At 49.3% G+C, this 18,662-nt stretch overlaps 1 protein-coding gene across 2 annotated transcripts in view; it reads right to left on the reverse strand.

Annotated features, from left to right (window-relative positions):
• Positions 1 to 1,217: 1,217 nt before the first annotated feature.
• SPTLC1 (serine palmitoyltransferase long chain base subunit 1) overlaps positions 1,218 to 18,662 on the reverse strand; it is a 54,139-nt gene continuing 36,694 nt past the window's right edge. The window contains exons 9-15 of one of the 2 annotated variants that reach the window (XM_078436075.2): positions 14,640 to 14,747; positions 12,615 to 12,710; positions 11,874 to 11,970; positions 10,785 to 10,839; positions 7,361 to 7,478; positions 4,047 to 4,120; positions 1,218 to 2,572 (exon numbers count right to left, since the gene is read on the reverse strand). In XM_078436075.2, coding sequence (XP_078292201.2) covers positions 2,317 to 2,572; positions 4,047 to 4,120; positions 7,361 to 7,478; positions 10,785 to 10,839; positions 11,874 to 11,970; positions 12,615 to 12,710; positions 14,640 to 14,747 — 804 coding nt within the window. In that variant the 3' untranslated portion in view covers positions 1,218 to 2,316. Of the gene's footprint in view, positions 2,605 to 4,046; positions 4,121 to 7,360; positions 7,479 to 10,784; positions 10,840 to 11,873; positions 11,971 to 12,614; positions 12,711 to 14,639; positions 14,748 to 18,662 lie in introns of both variants that reach the window. The other variant, XM_078436074.2, reaches the window with a different exon arrangement.

Genomic DNA, 18,662 nt, shown 5'->3' on the forward strand with positions numbered 1-18,662 from the left:
GTTGGTGCAGTTCTAGATTGGAAATACCGCTCTCGTTTCTGTCCCAGCTTGCTCAGAGCCCCACATTTCCTGAGTTGGAACCCAGCTGTAGACATCACAAAGGGAGGAGTCGTTTGGGTACTTCCTCTCCTGTGGATGACGATGCCGAGTGAAAACGGTCCCCGAATGGTTTCCGTGCTGCCCACCCCAGCCGCCGATGGAGCCTTCCAGAGCCCTCTTGTGGTTTCTTGGGAGAAATATGTGCCCTGCTTCAGGTTTGAGGGGAGTTTTCTCTCAGCATTCTGCCTCAGTTTTACGCAAGTTTACTGTTCCTAGCATATGTTTCTTTTGTGGTGCATGTACCTGGATGCTGGTTATTGTACAGTTTTAACAGAAAGACTTTGGTTTTGGGTTTTTGTTCAAACTGCTGCTATGTTTCAAGGGCTGATGTCAGACAACATGCGTTGTTTTCACCATCTTTCCCAGGCACTTCTATCATTTTTAAAAAGTAGCAATGAACATCTGGATGTTGATTTACAAAATATTTTAGAAGTAGCTGAAAAGTTGCTATCATCATCTGCTAATAAAAATGATAGCTCTGGGGCACCTGGGTGGTGCCCAGAGTTGAGTGAGTTGAGTGTCCAACTTGATTGTGGCTCAGGTCAAAATGGATCATGGGACTGAGCCCTGCGTCGGGCTCCACACTGATCGTGGAGCCTGCTTAAGATTCTCTCTCCCTCTGCTCCTCTTCCCCTCTGCTCGCACTCTCCCTCTCTATTAAAAGAAAAACCCCACAGCTCTGGCATACGTGTAGTCATAGAGGCCTAGGCTCCCATCAATAGAAGTCTAGGGAATTCCAGATAACATACACTGAAGAAAGACACTAAGAAATGTACTTAATATTCTTTTGTTTTTTTTGATTTTTAAATGTTTTTATTTATTTCTGAGAGAGAAACAGAGGACGAGCAGGGGAGGGGCAGAGAGAGAGGGAGACACAGAATCGGAAGCAGACTCCAGGCTCTGAGCTGTCAGCAAAGAGCCCAACGTGGGGCTCGAACTCTCAAACCATGAGATCATGACCTGAGCCAAAGTTGGAAGCTTAACCGACTGAGCCACCCAGGCACCCCTGTACTTAATATTTTCTAAACACAGACACCAAGACTACTACCCTACCTAGGTGGAAAAGTGAAAATCCAGAGGCTATTCTGTTGAACACATTACACATGCATATAGACTGATTATCAGGAATGTAGGTTTATTTCATTAAAAAATATAACGAAAAGATACATCCCCCAAAGACAGTACTGTATCCTTTAAAGCAGCAGCAATCACAAGGCACATATGTACGAAATACCTCAAGCAAAATAGAAACTAAACATTAAAAAATATGTTATTTAAAAAGATGTTGAAGACCATTTGTTAATATGAACTTCACATATTATAAAAATGGCATTATTACTTTTTTTTTTTTTTTTTAACAATTTTACTCCTTTACCTTTACTAAGAGAAGAAACAACAGTGTAATATTTACACACTACCTTGTGGCACACGGCACAAGAAAAAACAGATAGCTAAAGTCCAGCTTAAAAATTTTATTTTTAGTGCATTCACATTTTTAGATATTTGGAATTCATAAGCTGAAAATAAAAATAATTTTGCTTCGTTTAGAAAAAGACAGTAGTTATATGTCCTTAGGCAAACCCACTCTACAAAAAAGGAATACATTCAAGATATTCTAAAATATCAAGGACATGATTTCTATTCTGGGATCGTCACAGTAACCCTCCTCCTAAAACAGATTAGAAGTCAACACACAATAAATGTGAAGGTCAATTATATTAAACTAAAATAGTATTTGATTTAAATTATTGCTCACTTAGGAAATACAATGAGTAGTCATTCTCCAGTTAGGGATGCTAAGGTAAGCTGTTAGAAATGTATATAAAAACTCTAGGATTCAAATATAATGAAAAGGTTGTCGCAACAGCACAAAGAGTGCTTCCTTACACGTTAGCCACCACTGGGCTTCACAGGATGGAGACCGCGTAAGACGTGGCTGAATTAGATCCTCACAGATACGCTTTGTCTCCTAGACGGTGAAGTGCTCCTCTAAGCTTTAATGCTGCAGAGATGCTTTGCTAGGAAACGTTAGGAGTGCTCGCACAATTACTATTAGAGGGAGAAGAGATAAACTGAAGCTCCATTTTTAAACGGCAACAACAAACGAATATAAAATACTAGTATAATAAAACATTTAAATAGTACTAAACCGCACAATTTAAATATCGGTTATATGCTGTCATTAGTTTTCTTCTTAAAAAACCAGTTCCTGGGCTTTTAGGGGTGTGTGTGTGTGTCTGTGTGTTTAAATAACCAGCATCCTCCTCGTGGCGGCCCGCCGAGTCCACACCCACGCGATTGGTCGGTGGCCACCCTGCCAGGTACCCACAGGCCTCTTCCAGGTTGCTCGGCGGCAACTGGGAGGCCCGCGCGTGCCGCACGGCGACTGCCCACCTGGCCCTGGGACCCGCCTACAGCAGCACGGCCTGGGCCACCTCCTTGATCGTGCGTGCGGCTCTCTCCAGCTCTTCGTCTGTCTGTTCCACCGTGACCACGACCCTGATGCTGAGAAACAAGGACACAGAAAATCGTCAAAGGAGGCTGTGCCACCTGTCACGGCACGGCAGAGCCGAGCGACTGTGGCAGGGACCCTCTGCCCGCAAGCCCGAACCCTGACGGGCCATTTTCAGAAGTCTGCCACTTGAGGCCCGCCTGCAACCTTGTGGGGGGCTCTGGGTGCCGGGGGCCCTGCCTGAGGAGCACCGGGCCCAAGGCAGGAATTCACGTTTCTCAAATCGGGGAGTGTTTACGTGCTGACGCTCGCATTTACAACTCCGTGGGTCGTGTGCAAGTTCTAGAATACTCGGAGGCAAGGCAGACATTTTTAAGTTTTCAGGAAACTGAACACAAAACAGTATCAGCCCTCCTGGGCACTCCTCCCTCTTCTCTCCCACCCCCCCTGCAGACGTCCGGACGGTCCACTGGACACGTGCACTGAGCTGCACTGTGCTGGGCAGGGAGCACTGAGGGAACAAAGCAAGCAGGGACCCTGTTGTCCTGAGACAGAAGACCGCACCTTGCCTGGGCGCAATCAGAACGGGGTAGGCTCGTTAAGCCACTCGGGGCTGCTGCCCGTGGGCTGGCCCTCCAGGTCCGCACAGGCTCAGACTCCAGTCTCCCGGGTCCTCCCTGGGCCTTCCCTGCTCTCCAGCGTCTCTCTCGTCTCCCTCAAGCCTGTGTTCTGTCTCCCCAGATGCACCTGAGGGTCTCCACACCACTGCACAGCCTGCCGGACGCCGGCGTCGACAAGTCTGACTGACACACTCCATCTTCTGGGCTTGGCTTAAGTATCACCCGCCCTCGGAAGCCCGAGTCCCTTCCAGGCCAGAACGAATCGTGCCCTCCCCCTGTGACCTCACGGACCTCATGCTGTGACCCTGACACTTCATGCTCTGGGTGTCTACCTCCTTTGACTGTATTTTAAGTGCTACTGAATAGCGCCGATTGTAAATCAAGAGTCAAGGTGCCCTCCCCCCCTGCAGGGTTTCTCGAACCTCTCTAGATTTTCCCCACTGTTGCTTTCTTTTTCCCTGGGCAGTCTGGGAGCGTCTGCACTCCCAAATGCACCCCATGGCGTTCCAGCCAGCGGCCGGATGTGCCCCTCCCTCAGGATGGTCCTCCCGGTGGACGTGGCTGGCACAGCCCGTCACCTTCGAGGTGTGACAGACGCACATCTGCTCATCAGAACCTCGGCCGCCCCCGTCCAGTCCTGGGATCGCGGACACCTCTTCAGGTTAACTGGGAGGGTCCGGCGAGTCCTGGGGGGGCTTTACAGGTAAAATCTGAAAATGGCTACTTTAAGAACAGGAAAGAGGATGAGCTACATTTTAGCGACACACTTCCTTATCCTGTGGCAGCATTTCAGACGTTTTCGCAACAGAATACGCTTTATAGAGTTTTTCAAGTAGCAAAAGCAAGAGTCACGTCACATTTGAACGTCCACCCACCTCGGCGGAGGGAGGCACTTCTCCTCTTTCTCCAGGTAGCGTGCCTGAGTTAACGCGATGCTCCTGTCCATGCACTGCGTGAAGAGAAGGGACACGTTTGCGAGCTGGGCCGCAGACACGGCGGGCATCCCGACGGGAGGTACTCTGCAAGGCCATCCTTAACCGCAGGTTAGTTCATTTTCCCAGTCACAACAGCGAGAAGGCGGAACGCCACAGACGTGCCCCCAGCGGCCCCGCCACCTTCGGCGCCTCCGCCCAGACCTCCTGCCGGGCGTTCGCTCTGCGAGGCCCCGTGAGTGGCCCAGGCCGTGTGGCCGTCAAGCACTGTGAGTGAGACGCAGCCAGTGCCACGGACAGATGGGACTTTTCCTTTTCCTTCATTTACGTTTAAATAGCCACAGAGGACTAGGGGTTTCCATTTTCAACAAAGCACAGTCAGGACAAGGGCAACAGTACCAGCAAAGCCCCGTAAACTAACCAAAGCTGAACTTGGTCGTAAACGGAGGACGGTTTCACAGCCCAACAGCCTACACTTCAGGTACCAGCAACTCCTCTGACGGCCGTGGGCACCTCTGCCCAGGCGCTACCAGGCTTCAGAGTCTGGTGTCACCCACGTTTTGCACAGCGTCTCCACACATTAACCACTTGTTGATATTTTTACAAAGCTAAGATATACTCCTTCAAAATTAAGGATAAAAATCCTATCGAAGTAATGGTTCATCAGGGTTTCTTTTTGGGGGATGAAAATATTTTGGGCTGAGGCAGGGGCACAACCTTGTGGTACATTAAAGGCCCCTCAACTCTATCTTCTAAAAGCGAGAAGTTTCTGGTATGCGAATTGTATTTACAAACAGTCAGAGGGGCACCTGGGTGGCTCAGTCGGTTAAATGTCCGACTCTTGGCTTCAGCTCAGGTCACGATCTCGCGGTCCGTGGGTTCGAGCCCCACGTCGGGCTCTGTGCTGACGGCTCAGAGCCTGGAGCTGCTTCCGATTCTGTGTCTCCCTCTCTCTCTGCCCCTCCCCCGCTCACACTCTGTTTCTCTCTCTCAAAGGTAAATGAGCATTAAGAAAACTAAGGAAAAAAACAAAAACAGAACAATCAGAGCAGGGGTGGCCTCAAGGAAGGAACCGCTGCTCCCAGGCTGGGCAGTGAGGGAGTCTGCTTGAAGAGGGGCCGTCCCGACCGCTGCCGGGCGGGTCTCCCTCTGCGGGAAAGACGGGAAACGGCAGCGGGCAGCGCGGCCAGACGGATACGGATGATCCGTCTCAATGGACTTGGAGAAGTTAACTGCCTGAGAACACCCGGACCGGCTCTGACCCTAGGCCTGGCTAAGAAACGTCCTAAACCATCGCTCTTTATAAAAACAGTGTCTCGTCAGGCAACTCAACAAGAACTTAGCGAAACCGGGTTCTGCAAAGCTTAAGTGAGAGTTCCAACGCCACAACCATCCCTTCTCAGATACGGAACACGGAGTGTGGAGCGGAGCTTAGCGTGGGGACGCAAAGACACCGCAAGACCCCGCGTTTCTGCACAAATGCGGCTTCCGGACCGTGTGCGCGCCCCTCCCCCGAGCCCTGCCCGCTCTCCTTCAGCTCTCCCCAGGATGTCCTCCGGCTGGGGCCTCAAACGGGGTCCGGCATCGGTGAGCTGTGCAGACTGTCGCCTTCTCCTCCGTTCTGAGGACGGGCCCCCCTTCCGTCGCCTGCCCTCTGCAGTGTCTCTGACTCAAGGAGAAGGAGGCCCCCACGGCCACGACGTCTAGAGGACTGAGGACGGGGGCTCCCGTGGCAGTGCGGCCCTGGCCCTGCGGCGTGAAGCCCGTGTAGAGCCGTCCCGCGGGGGCCGGAGGAGGCGGGGGGGGGGGGGGGGGATCCGCGCGGGGGCTCGAGGCCCCGACAGGCTGCTCCGGGCTGCGTCCATCACACCAGCGGGCACTCCTGCTGAGAGCACAGGCTGGGCCGTCACATGGAGCTGGTGTGACTGACCTGACTCTCCCTGTGGCATCCACTTAGCCTGCGTTTAATGTACAAAGCGGTCGCGGCACGTCTCTAAGAGCCCTAACCTCGAGGATGCCGTCCTTTCTCTTCGGCCCGTACACACGTACGTGACATCGCAGTAAAAACGCGGACGGGGTGAGAGGCACCAGCGGGAGGTCGGTTCCCGTGAAAGAGAGTCTGTCTTTGTCGAGTTCGCAGAGCCGCACCCGGGGGGGCCCCTGTGGCACCTGGGCCCTGGGGAAGGGGCGTTGTGCCAGCCGGACTGCTCATCACCTCACACGGTTCCTGAGATCCCCTGAGCTGGGGATCTCACGTTCTGGGTCTGGTTCCGTTTTATAAGCTGACGGACTCCAGAAGGCCACCAACTGCATGAAGCCCCCCACCGACCTGTCCTTCCTGATGGCGGCTTCACACACTGGAGGAGGGAGGGCAGCTAAGAAGCCGAGATCGGCCTCAGCCCCGTTCTCCATACCGACCAGCCACACCACCACGGAGAGACCCGACCTCCCGGCCACGGTCAGCCAAGGGCACACGACAGACAACAGCCATCATCCTGACGTCCCGGTGACCTCGGGGCAGAGCCCCTGGACGGGACCACCAGGACAAGCAGGACGAGAAGGCAGAAAGAAGCCTGCCCCATTCCCAGGCGCATGCTAGCCGCACTGCAGTCGGGGGAAAGGCAGGGCCGTCCCAGCACGGGTGCTCGCGGGGTCCCAGGCCCTTCCATCCGAGCGTGAGCACGAGCAGCATGCGGGGGGAGGGGGGGGGGCGGAGGGGGCAGGGCTCCAGGGAAGGGGCCGGTGGTCTTCCCCAGGGAGCCATTTCTTAGTTAATAATGAAGTTACAATTAGTAGTAAAATCACTTTCAGGAGACACAGATATTTAAATCAACCTCCAAACTAGGCCTGGTGAAGAAGCGATCTTTCTTCCTTTCCAGTTCCAGTCTCAGCTGCGTTGGGGGTTCACCCCAGACGCCTGTCCAGTGCTGCCTGTGACCAGCACTCATAATGCCATCCCCACCCACAGGTATGAAAGCCTGGCTTTGAAAATGCCGTGCGAACGGGTTTTCTGGAAGGCTAATTATGTAGAGCGCAAGGAAAGTGTATTTGATACAACGGAGCACAGAACACGACAACTTCAACGCGAGCGGAACCTGACCGGGCAGATACAGTGCGGCCTGTCAGCACAGATGTGTCCCGAAGGCCTGGGGACCAGAACGGTTCCACAAGAGGGCTGCGTCCCGGGGCAAAGAGATCTTTCCTAAGACGGGACACAGAAGACGCTGCTTGGGCTCAGGGTAGAACTACACACTTACGTGATTCACAATCTCCTGAAGAAGTTTAACATCTTCTTCTCGAGACCCAGTGCTCTCTTGTAGCTGCAGGTGAAATGCGGGAGAAAATGACTCTCCCACCACTTTTAGCCCAGAAATGCTGAAAGGAAACACACAGCGTAAGTCCCTTCCGGGTGCAACGGTGTCTCGCAGAAAAATAACTACGAAGTCTGCATTCATGAGCGGAGCAGAACCCTGTGGTTTTCCCAGGAGGCGTCACACGGCGGGGCTCCGATCCCACAGAGACAGCAGGGATCCGTGCTCCGGGCGGTGCTCCCTGGTGTAGACGCCCCTGCCCCTGCAGGGCCCGCTGTGAGTTGGCGGGAAGAAGCCTCCCTGTCCTGGCGGACGTCACTGGCTCACACAGCACAGAAAACAGGAGTCATCCCCAGGCTTCCACCGGGAGGGGAGGCCCGTGGGCCCTGCTCCCGCCTCCCCGCCTCCCCAGCTCTGGCGGCCCCTCCTCACACACCCGCTGGGTCCCGAGGCCTGGCCCTCACGCCCTCTCCTCGCCTGTCCCTCGCTCTGTCTTCCACTGCTGGCTAGTAAGCCGGGTCCGGCCCCAGGATCACCTCCTGCGGCCTCCCTCCCAATTCGCTCCTTTCGGGAAGCGTCTACACATTCATTTTCTATTACTCTGCCTCCTTCACGACTACTTACTGAGACTGGTAATGTTTCCTTGCTCATTTATCTTGTCTTTCATAAATGATAGAGATGAGTTCTAACACTAAAGACGCTGCATCTTGACCACCGGAAGTATGATCAGATTACGAAGTTCCTTTCTTATTTGCATGTTTACTGTTAAGTTTTACTTGGATTATGATTATCTTCATTTTAGGATTAATAGCACGGACATCTGCAGCTTCTCAGGGAGGGAGAGAGATTTCTTTAGGCGTGAAATCTCGTGTTTTCAAATCATTATTACAGACGTCATGAGACCCGCACATCAGGTTCATTTACAGTCTGTGTTTATCCTGTGATGATAACGGTTTGATTTTTGACCCACCTGCTAGACTGACTACAAATGGTGGCATATGACTGTCAGAAACTGAGCTGCACGTTTTAAATTGCCTTCATTACCCAGCTTCCCTTAGAAAGATCTGCTTTTCCCTCAGAATATAATGGGCGCAAGAAGCACTTTCTAGTACACGGATTCCTTCAACATGTTTAGGACTCAATGAGCTTTCCGAAATGACCGTGTGCCATGTATCAAGGGAGGTGCGAGAAGCTAACTTCGCTGGCCTTTCAGACCACCAACCAAGACCGGTAATCTGGGTCTCCTTTCCTTAAATGTAATACGTGCTACTAGGCTTCTCAATAAACCAGGTAGCAGCACAGTGCAGAAAAATACATCATCAAATAGGGGTTTACTCCAGAATGCAAGCACGGTCTAACAGGAGACAATTCTAACAGTGAAATTCAGCATGAGACAAGTCTATGATTTTTTAAAAAAGTCTCCAAGTCTAGGAATAATCTGATCAATACCACCTACAAAAAAACCCGTAGTGCAACATTTCGTACTTTAAAACAACCAACTGAGCTACCCATGCGGCCGTGATGTTTCACACTTAATGAAGAAAGACTTTTAGGTTGGAAATGACAGAAAACGTCTATCACTACTATTACAGAAGATGTCTAGCGACCTAGAGCAACGCAATGAAAGAAAAAAAGAACTAAGATGTTTAAGAATTTGGAGGAAGAGAGAATAATTGCCGCAGACCATAGGACCTCTACATACATCATCACACACAGAATGATACAAACGTCTAGAATAAATAAGAGCTTGGAAAGACTGCTGGAGATCAGATCATGAGGACACAGCACAAATGCCAGAGAAGACTGGCTACCAGCTGGCGGGAAGGTGGGGTCACGGGAAAGAGGCAGTTAAGAGAAGAGAGGACAGAGCGTGCTTGAACGCTAATCAAACCGCTCGGAACGGGTGACGGCAGAAAGGGGACGGCCGAAGGCGCCGAGTCCTTACGGAGGAAGAGCTATGACTGCAGGAGGCAAGCCTCCCAGCCCACCCCCCGCCCCCGCCCCGGTTGTCACACCAGGGAGGAGCGGTGTGGATGCCTGCGTGCATGCACGTCTGTGAGGGAAGATGTGGAGGTCTGAGTGACAGCGTGAGGCCGGGCTGTCTGCCAACACCGGGCGCAGGGCAGACAGGGATCTGGGGGCTTCGGAGGAGAAGACGGGAGGGTGGAGGAGGGCTGGGCTTACAAAAGGGGCACACTGCTACCACCGGACAGAATGAAGGGCACTTCGGTTGGTGTTCCTGAGTCTACAGTGGCTCCAGTGTGCCGTGTTGGCACATTAACATTTCATAAGGCAACGTAACTGGAACCGACACGAACAATGGCTCCCAACCATAAATCATGCAAGAAGAACTTCTGTTACTATCGTGCAGACACACCCAGAACGGTAATTATTTCTGCCCCTACTTCATCTGCAACAGCCGCGATCTGCTCATTCATTCACTGTCCTTTCCTTTTAGAGAAGCTTCTAGTTCCCACATCTGGCAGTAAGTGGGACTTTCATGACTGAAAAGACACGTTTCCACCTTGGGAAAGACAAAAGGAAACACCTGGGCGACTGAGATCATTTTCGGTAAGACCAGAACTCTGCCTGGAGGCGTCACCTACCTGAATTTTTTCTTGACGCCAGAGCAACCTTAAAGAACTACTCTTGTGTCATTAAGACAGACACAAGCCAACACTCCTATGGTTCATTTCGATTTCACTTGTTTTTCTTCACTTAAAATAAACCTTAATAATTTTCTAAAAAGTATGGACGATATGAACCCACCCACTGTCATCTAATGACGCAGCATATAATGATATCATTTATGCGTACAGACGAGGAAAGATTCTCCATGTTGACCCGAGTTCTTACTGGTGACAGCGCGTTTGGTGCTTATCTTCACCTCTGTCCCTTATATACTGCTATCGCATTAATTAGCTTGTATCCCTTTAGAAAAACAAAGTCACGGTTCGTTAAGGCAACAACAAAGCAGGGCACCTGGGTGGCTCAGTCAGTTTCGTGTCCGACTCTCGATTTCGGTCCAGGTCACGATCTCATGGCTGTGAGATCAAACCTCACGTTGGGCTCTGCCGCTAAGCGTGGAGCCTGCTGGGGATTCTCTCCCCTTTCTCTCTGCCCCTCCCCCTGCTTGTGCGTGCTCTCTCTCAACAAATTATAAGTAATAAAATAAAACAACAACAAAACGATGCTCTGGTTTCAGGCCCACAAATTTGAAAGAACCGAGTTCCTCATTTCTTAGCCGCGAGTCAAACTGATCCAAGCCTATTAAATACACTCAAAACCAAAGAGGTGACATTCAAAATTTTTCACTAGTTGTTTAAACGTGGTACAGACTTTCAGTTCATTGAAAATATAGTTAACTTACCCTTGTAGAGCTTTATGGATTCGTTTGCACTTTTCCCTCAACACTGAAAAAATACCTGTGTGAAAAAAAAAATATTTGGAAGATGTGATATTACTAATCTAAACGTATCTCTAAAGATGTTTAGTGTTCAAGCTCATCAACTTAAAATGCGGCCACCCCCCCAGACAGGAGCGCCTCTGGAGGCCCCGGCCCGGTCTCGGCGTGCCGCCCTCACCTCCTCGCCCACTCTGAGCGCAAGCTGGGGGAGGTTTCCCGCAACAGAACGAGGGCTCTCGTTCCCATCAGGAGTCTATAAATAATCTAAGAATAAAAGGGTACAGATATAGTACTTATTTCTGGACCCTTAACGATTTGATAAAAGAGAAGACGCTATACTACCATTTGCTATCTTTTCTTGGACGTTTTCACCTCATTCACGGACAATTAAAAAACTAAAACGTGTGACCAAGAGGCACTCGTGCTGGGCCTTCTGACAAGCAAGCCAATCGATGTGCACGCAGACACACGTTTCCTGATTCTCTGAATTAAAACCAATGTTAAACATTTAAAGAGTTAAAGAATCTTAAGTTTAGAAATACCGGGTTAAGGCCTGCTTTTCCATTTGTTTCAGGCTCTGTGAGGAGGTGCCACCCCAACCCAAGGCCACGTTTGAAATGTAATCAACCTGGCCTAATAAGGAAGCTTGAACGGCCGGTGAACCGGATTTGGCTTCAGTACCAAATAACGAGTCAAAGGCTGAAGGGAAAACTGGGTAAGCTATAAATTATGTGCAAGGGCACCCGCAGCAGCACACTTCAGCTGACTTCTCGAATGACAACAGGCCCGGAGCTGACCCCTCCTCCTGGCGTCTCGGCCCATCCGCCCAGCCTGGGAGCCGGCCCAGCCCTCCGGCCGGGAGAGAAGCCCACACAGAATCCCCTGAGCGGACGACATCCCAGCCGCGATTCTCCCCACAAACGCCAGGCAACATCATCCGGAGGCACCGGCGTCTGGTGCACACGCCCCTCCGGCGAATGCCTCCGAGAGCGCGCCAGCAGCCTGGCTGACGTGAGCCGTGAGGCCCAGGGTCCTGGGGGCAGAAGACCGTACCTGGGTTCTCCTCCATGATGTTGAGAGCCTCGATCGCAGCGGCAGCCAACAACGGGGGCAGCGAGGCTGAAAAGCAGTAACCCTGGCCGGAGAGTCGCTGAGAAGAAACAAACAAGGTAAAGACATGAATACGCTTTTTTTTGGGGGGGGGTGGGGGGGGGGGCTAAAAACCCTAAAGGCACCAAATCTGCATGACCTGCTAACGGTGCCTACAAATGGTAAAGTGGGAGGAGCCATGCACGTGTAAAAGATACGCGTAACAAAAACGAGACCTTTTTCAGAAGATATTTTCCAAATACAAACATGTCGAGTCATTCTCAGACAAATTGACTTACTTTTTATTTATTTATTTATTTATTTATTTATTTATTTATTTATTTTTTTAAACAAGTTTCTTTAATCTTTATTTTTGAGACAGAGAGAGCGTGAGCAGGGGAGGGGCAGAGAGAGGAGGAGACACCGAATCCAAACCAGGCTCCAGGCTCCCAGCTGTCAGCACAGGGCCCGGCGCGGGGCTCGAACCCACGGACCGTGAGATCATGACCTGAGCTGAAGTCAGATGCTTAACCGACTGAGCCACCCCGGTGCCCTGACATATTGACTTTTAAATAAAGATTGCGACAAACCACGTCAGAGTGAAGCTGTGTGACTGGAAGTTACAGCTGAGTAACTTCTAACACAACCAGGGGGCATTAGTTTCAGGAGCTACTGTCTTTTTTTTTTTTTTTTAAAAGAACCCACCTGATGGTCAATTACAAAAGATCTGCCACAGCAGAAACCTCCAATAGAAGCGAGAGAATTCTCCATGTTGGCACTGATAAGGTCAATATCATCAATCTGCCAAAAAAGCAAGACGGTGGGAGTTATTCCTCAATTTAAAGAAAAAGTAAAGACCGACGTCAAGCCTGCAGACTGCAGCACTGATCACGTTAACATCTTGGTTCAAATGAACCACCTCTGTGCCGATGAAGGAGAAGCCACACAAAACCTATGGTCACAAGCACGGAAGGTTTCGAAGCGTGTCTCTAAAGAGGCCCTTCGGCGATTTACCCTCAGTGGAAGGACAGAAAGAAATTAAAAGAATAAACCCAAAGCTGCTTAGTACTGCATATATTCTGAGGTTCAAAATCAGTCATTTCCGTGCTTCAACGAGGGTCTAGTTGGCCATGCCCCCAGAAGGTACCTGAGATAAATACGAACAAATCTATCAGAGTTTTGAACACTTTATCCCTACGTTCACCTTTTCAAAAATGCAAGGGGAGTTTTTCCAAACATGGCAACTGGTTCTTTGGCCACGCTGAACCGGGCAACGGACAAACCCCACTGTGCCACGTGGCCTTCTGAGTCGCCACCGTCTCCTCCCCGACTCCGTCCTCCCGCTCCAGCCCCGGCACCAAGGTGCACCTGGGCACACAGCGGCCGTTCAAAGCCACCCACTGACGCCACGATGGTGAGTGGTCCAATCCCACCTGGGGCTTCTCAGTGGTCCACAGACCCAACAAGGAAACCTGTTGGCTCTTACTTTCTAAAAAAACCTTTTATTATGAAAAATGTCAAAGACACACAACGGTAGAGAGGACAGAATAAACAACTCTCATCACCAGATTCAGTCACTACCAGCTCATGGGACAGTCTTCCATGTACAGCCTCCTCCTGCTCTCAGCATTTCTTTAGAGCAAATCCCCCAACTTCTTAAGAGTTTCATCTGTAAATATTTCAGTGTGCGTTTCTAAAGGACATGGACCCTGTCAAAAGCATAATCGCGAAACCATTATCACACCTAAAAAATGAAAAATTTCTTAATGTTGCCGAATACTCAGTGTTCTAATACCTGCCTCACAAAGCTGGTTTTCTGCAGTATTTGCCGGAATCAGGATCCGATTGAGGTCCATCTACTCTGCACTTTTGCTCAGTGCATTTAATCACCAAATAGCAGTCTGCCTCTGGGGAAGGAGCATGTGTCACTCTAACTGGGGATACTCGCTCTGCTTCGTTATCGGTAGTGAGACGCAGATAACCTAAGGTGACTTCGTGTTCTTCAGTTCAACGTTTTGCCAGAGATCGGAAAGCTTTGATGCACAGGATCTGCAGAAAAGCTCCCCTCAGCTCCAGCACACGGGGGTCGGTGAACACAGGCTCTGTGGGCGGGCAGACGCTGCTCCTCCCCGAGGCTCCAGGGGCTCAAGCCGCCGAGACTGGGGCAGGTGGGGCTCATTTGAACAGAACACGCGACCAACTCCCTCCAGCTCTCTGGGACCTGAGGCTTGGTGGCGCGTCTGCCTCCAGTGTTTCTGACTCCGCGTCTCCCTCCGTAGAGAAGTCACGGCCATCTGACACCCGTACACAGAACCCACTGAGAACACACAGTTGTAAATATCGGAGAGAACATCCTTTCACTGCCCCCATCGTATTTTCTAAGGGACTACGTTAGGGAAGTCTTACTGACTTTAAGAAACACACGCAGGCAAGTTTATCCGTTTCTAGAGAAAAGACACGGAAAGCCAAGATCAAACGCTACAGGCTACACAGACCGCATCCTAGGAGGCACCGCCGTGAGTTTCCAGGCTCTGAGGGACGACAGGCCCTGGTCTGGCGGACCTGGTGCCCTGTGGGCTCAGTGAAGGGACGGAGCCCAGGGCGGCACGACCCCGCACGCTGACGGGGAGCACCGCCTCGCGCCCGTGGTACGTGAACGTGGCCGGCAGGACGGAACCGCGTGTTTTCCGCATGAGGACACATCCCAGAAAAGGAGCAAGGGGCACTTACGCTGATTCCAAAATGTTCGGTGACTCCTCGACCATGTTCTCCCAGGACTCCGAACGAGAGGCTTTCCTCCAGAAAGATTCTTGCTTTGTACTTGTACTTTAACTTCACCTGAGTGGTAAACAGAACGCCACGTTACAGTGCTGGTGACCAGCACCGTCAAGAAGATACTGGGGAGAACAGTTACACCTAGGAGGGAAAAAGCACATCTGGTCCCCAACACTGGTGGGTCTGTAGCTGTGCACCTGCCCGCTTGCTGGGCGCGTCCCGAAACCCCGAATCAACACACAAGGCAGAGTGCGGAGCGGCACGCACGGAGTCACCCGACCTGCCTGTCCCCAGCCGAGGCTGACTCCTGCCTCCGCTCACACTGGAAACACGTGTCCTTTTCAGCGTCTATTTATCGCTGTGGTTTTGTGTATCTTGTGCTTTTGGCCGGTGGTTCCGGTTAGGACGGCCCAGCACAGCGCTGAAGTGCGGGCTGGCGATCTGAAGCGCCAGAAGGCTGGGATGCGTCTCACGGAGGAAACGCGTGTGTTAGAGAAGCTTCGTCCAGGCATGAGTTACAGCGCCGGCGGCCCTGAGCTCAACGTGAACGACTCAACAGTATGTATTAAACAAAGGCGTTTCTAAACAGAGAACACATATACTGAGCAACTGGGGGCAGTGCCACGACCAGACGCTCGCAGCAAGTGGACGGCACTTACCCCAGGAGCCACAGTCCTGCGGTCGGCAGCTCGGTACCTGTGGCCCGCTTACGCACGTTTCTCAGAACTACACTTCAGAACACGGCCACGTACGCACGTTTCTCAGAACTACAGCTGGCCCTTGCGCGGGTCTGTTTAGATGTGAAGTGTTTTCAATAAATACAGTCCAGCACTGTAAATGTATTTCGTCTTCCTTACGATTTTCTTAATGTTTTCTTTTTTCTAGCTTACCTTAAGGATACGGTGTATAATACGTATGACATACAAAACACGTGTTAATCAACTGTTTACGTTATGAGTAAGGCTTCCAGTCAATAGTAGGGTATTGAGTTTTCGGGGAGTCAAAAGGTATGTGGATTTTCAACTGCATGGGGGTCTGCATTGTTCAAGGGTCAAATGTGTCATGATGGTGAAGAGATTATATTTTATTTACTAAAAAGTTTTTTTTTTTATAATGTTTATTTTTGAGAGAGAGACACACACACACACACAACATGAACAGGGGAAGGGCAGAGAGAGAGGGAGACACAGAATCGGAAGCAGGCTCCAGACTCTGAGCTGTCAGCACAGAGCCCGACGCGGGGCTCGAACTCACGAACCGTGAGATCGTGACCTGAGCCGAGACCTGAAATGAAGTTGAGGCTTAACCGACTGAGCCACTTAGGCGTCCCAAGAGACTGTACTTTAGATGCTCTAAATTTAACAACAATATAGACAGTATAAGGCCAATTTTTAAAGACAAAACTGTAAGACCTTATGAATGTAGACAGCATGTGTTAAATACTGGTTTGAGTACACATAAAACTCCTGAGGAAATGTACATATTCTTCCCTCAGTGGCCTTATGCTTTAATTTGAATTCATGGCACTGTTTTCTTAATTCAGAAAAAGTTTTCATTAATATGCCTTTCAACCTGTTTTCCCTCTTTGCTTTCAGGCTTGTAAGTCAGTCCTTTCCCTTCGAAGGTTTAGATGCATCCTTTTCTGAATGTTCTTCTAATTACTTCATGTTACTTTTCCATGTACATGTTGGGAAGCTGAACATACGTATGTTTGTATAGCTTTTGCCCCCTATTTTTTAATGTATTTTTTGAGAGAGAGATAGTGTGAGCGGGGAAGGGACAGAGAGAGAGGGGGACAGAGGATCTGAAGCGGGCTCTGTGCTGACAGCAGAGAGCCTCATGTGGGGCTGGAACTCACGAACTGTGAGGTCATCACAACCCGGGCTGAAGTCGGACACTCGACCGACTGAGCCACCCAGGTGTCTCCCCCAAATGTTTAACTGATTTACTCCTAAATGATATGAATGTGATCAGTTCCACAACTGAATTAAAATACAGCGATTATCAACCACTAAATATAGATGGATTTTTATTAACAATGAATCAGCTAATTTGGAGAGAATTATACCTTTGCAACACTGTTTTCCATCCATTAGTATGTATGAGATATTGTATGAATGAGACAATTTCTAAATATCATGTTTCCGGGGCGCCTGGGTGGCTCAGTCAGTTGAGCGTCTGACTTCGGCTCAGGTCACGATTTCATGGTTCGTGAGTTCGAGCCCCGCATCGGGCTCTGTGCTGATGGCTCAGAGCCTGGAGCCTGCTTCGGATTCTGTGTCTCCCTCTCTCTCTCTGTCCTTCCCCTGCTTGTGCTCTCTTTCTCTCAAAAATAAACAAACATTTTAAAAAAATCATGTTTTAGGACATATTTAAGAATATTATGCCAGTACTGGTACACAAATAGACAAGTCAGTGAAACCAAACAGGAATCCCAAAGTCATAATCCTGTAATCTTTACATATTCAATGCTAATACATACTTGACCTGTTCCTTATGCTTTATATTTTGTTTCAAGGCTTGGCTGTATATCTATCTATCAGTACTGCTTTACTATCGTAGCCCTACATATGCAATTCTGGTATCTTCTGGCCCACTATACTATCTCCCCCATATTATTCTATCAGTTTTTGACACTCACAAAAACAAGGAAAGGAAAACCAATACAACACATCTCTTTCACTGATATTTAGAATGTGTCTAGATTTCCTCAAGAAACAGTAAAACACTTTAAAAACAAGGTATGAAATCCTTATTCTGAATCCTCATTCAGTTGACGGGCTCAGACTCAAATTTCAATGGCTGAATTCAAGGGCGGTTCAACACGGGAAAATCAACTATACTAATAGGATGATGGAAGATCACATGATCAACTCATCACCTGATTCAGAGAAAGCGTCTCACAAAATCCAAATCTCTCATGGTACCAACACTCAACAAATCAGGACTAGGAAGGAACTTCCTCAACTGATAAAGGGCATTTATGGAAAACCATAGCTAATATCATATTCTGTGGTGACAGCCTGACAATCTTCCCCCCTCACCTCAGTCTAAACTGTACAGAAGGTTCTAGCCAGAGCAACAGGCAAGAAGAGGAAATACAAGACATCCAAATTGGAAAGGAAGTAAAACCACCTCTATTCACAGATTATAGGAGTTGATATATAGAATAAGACCCATAAAAATACTATTGGAGCTAGTAAGTTCAGTAAAAGTTCCATGATATAAGATCAAAACACAAAATCAGTTGTATTTCTATAAACTATCAGTGAACGCTCACCCCCCAAATCCCATTTATAATAATATCAAAAAGAATAAAATACTTAGGAATAAATTTAACCAAAAAGATGTAAGATCTGCACAGTGAAAACCACAAAACACTGCCAGAGAAAATTAAAGAGGATCTAAATAAATGGAAATACTCCCGTGTTCATGGATTTGAAGACTTAACATCAGTAAGATGGACAAACTTTCCACAGCAATCTACAGATTCAATACAATCTACAGATTCAATATAATCCTGATTCAATATCAAAATCCAATCTCTATCGAATATCTATTATCTGTCAAAATCTCAATGGCTGTTGTTGTTTTTTTTTTTTACAGAAATGGAAAAGTTGATCCTAAACTTCAAATGGAATCTCCAGGCACCTCAAATAACCATAACAATCTTACAAAAGAACAAAAGTGGAGAACTCACGTGTCTTGACTTCAAGATTTACTATAAGGCTACAGTAACTGAGACAGTGTGGTAGCAGCATAAGGACAGACATACAGACAAGTGGAACAACCCTGAGAGTCCAGAAATGGTCATAATCTCACGGGCTGTGAGTTCGAGCCCCACATCGGGCTCTGTGCCAACAGCTCAGAGCCTGGAGCCTGCTTCAGATTCTTTGTCTCCCTGTCTCTCTCTGCCCCTGCCCGGCTTGCACTGTCTCTGTCTCTCTCTCAAAAATAAACATTTAAAAAAAAAAAAAA

This window comes from Panthera onca, chromosome D4 (genome assembly GCF_046562875.1).
Source record: "Panthera onca isolate mPanOnc1 chromosome D4, mPanOnc1 haplotype 2, whole genome shotgun sequence".
NCBI classification, from domain to species: Eukaryota; Metazoa; Chordata; class Mammalia; order Carnivora; family Felidae; genus Panthera; species Panthera onca.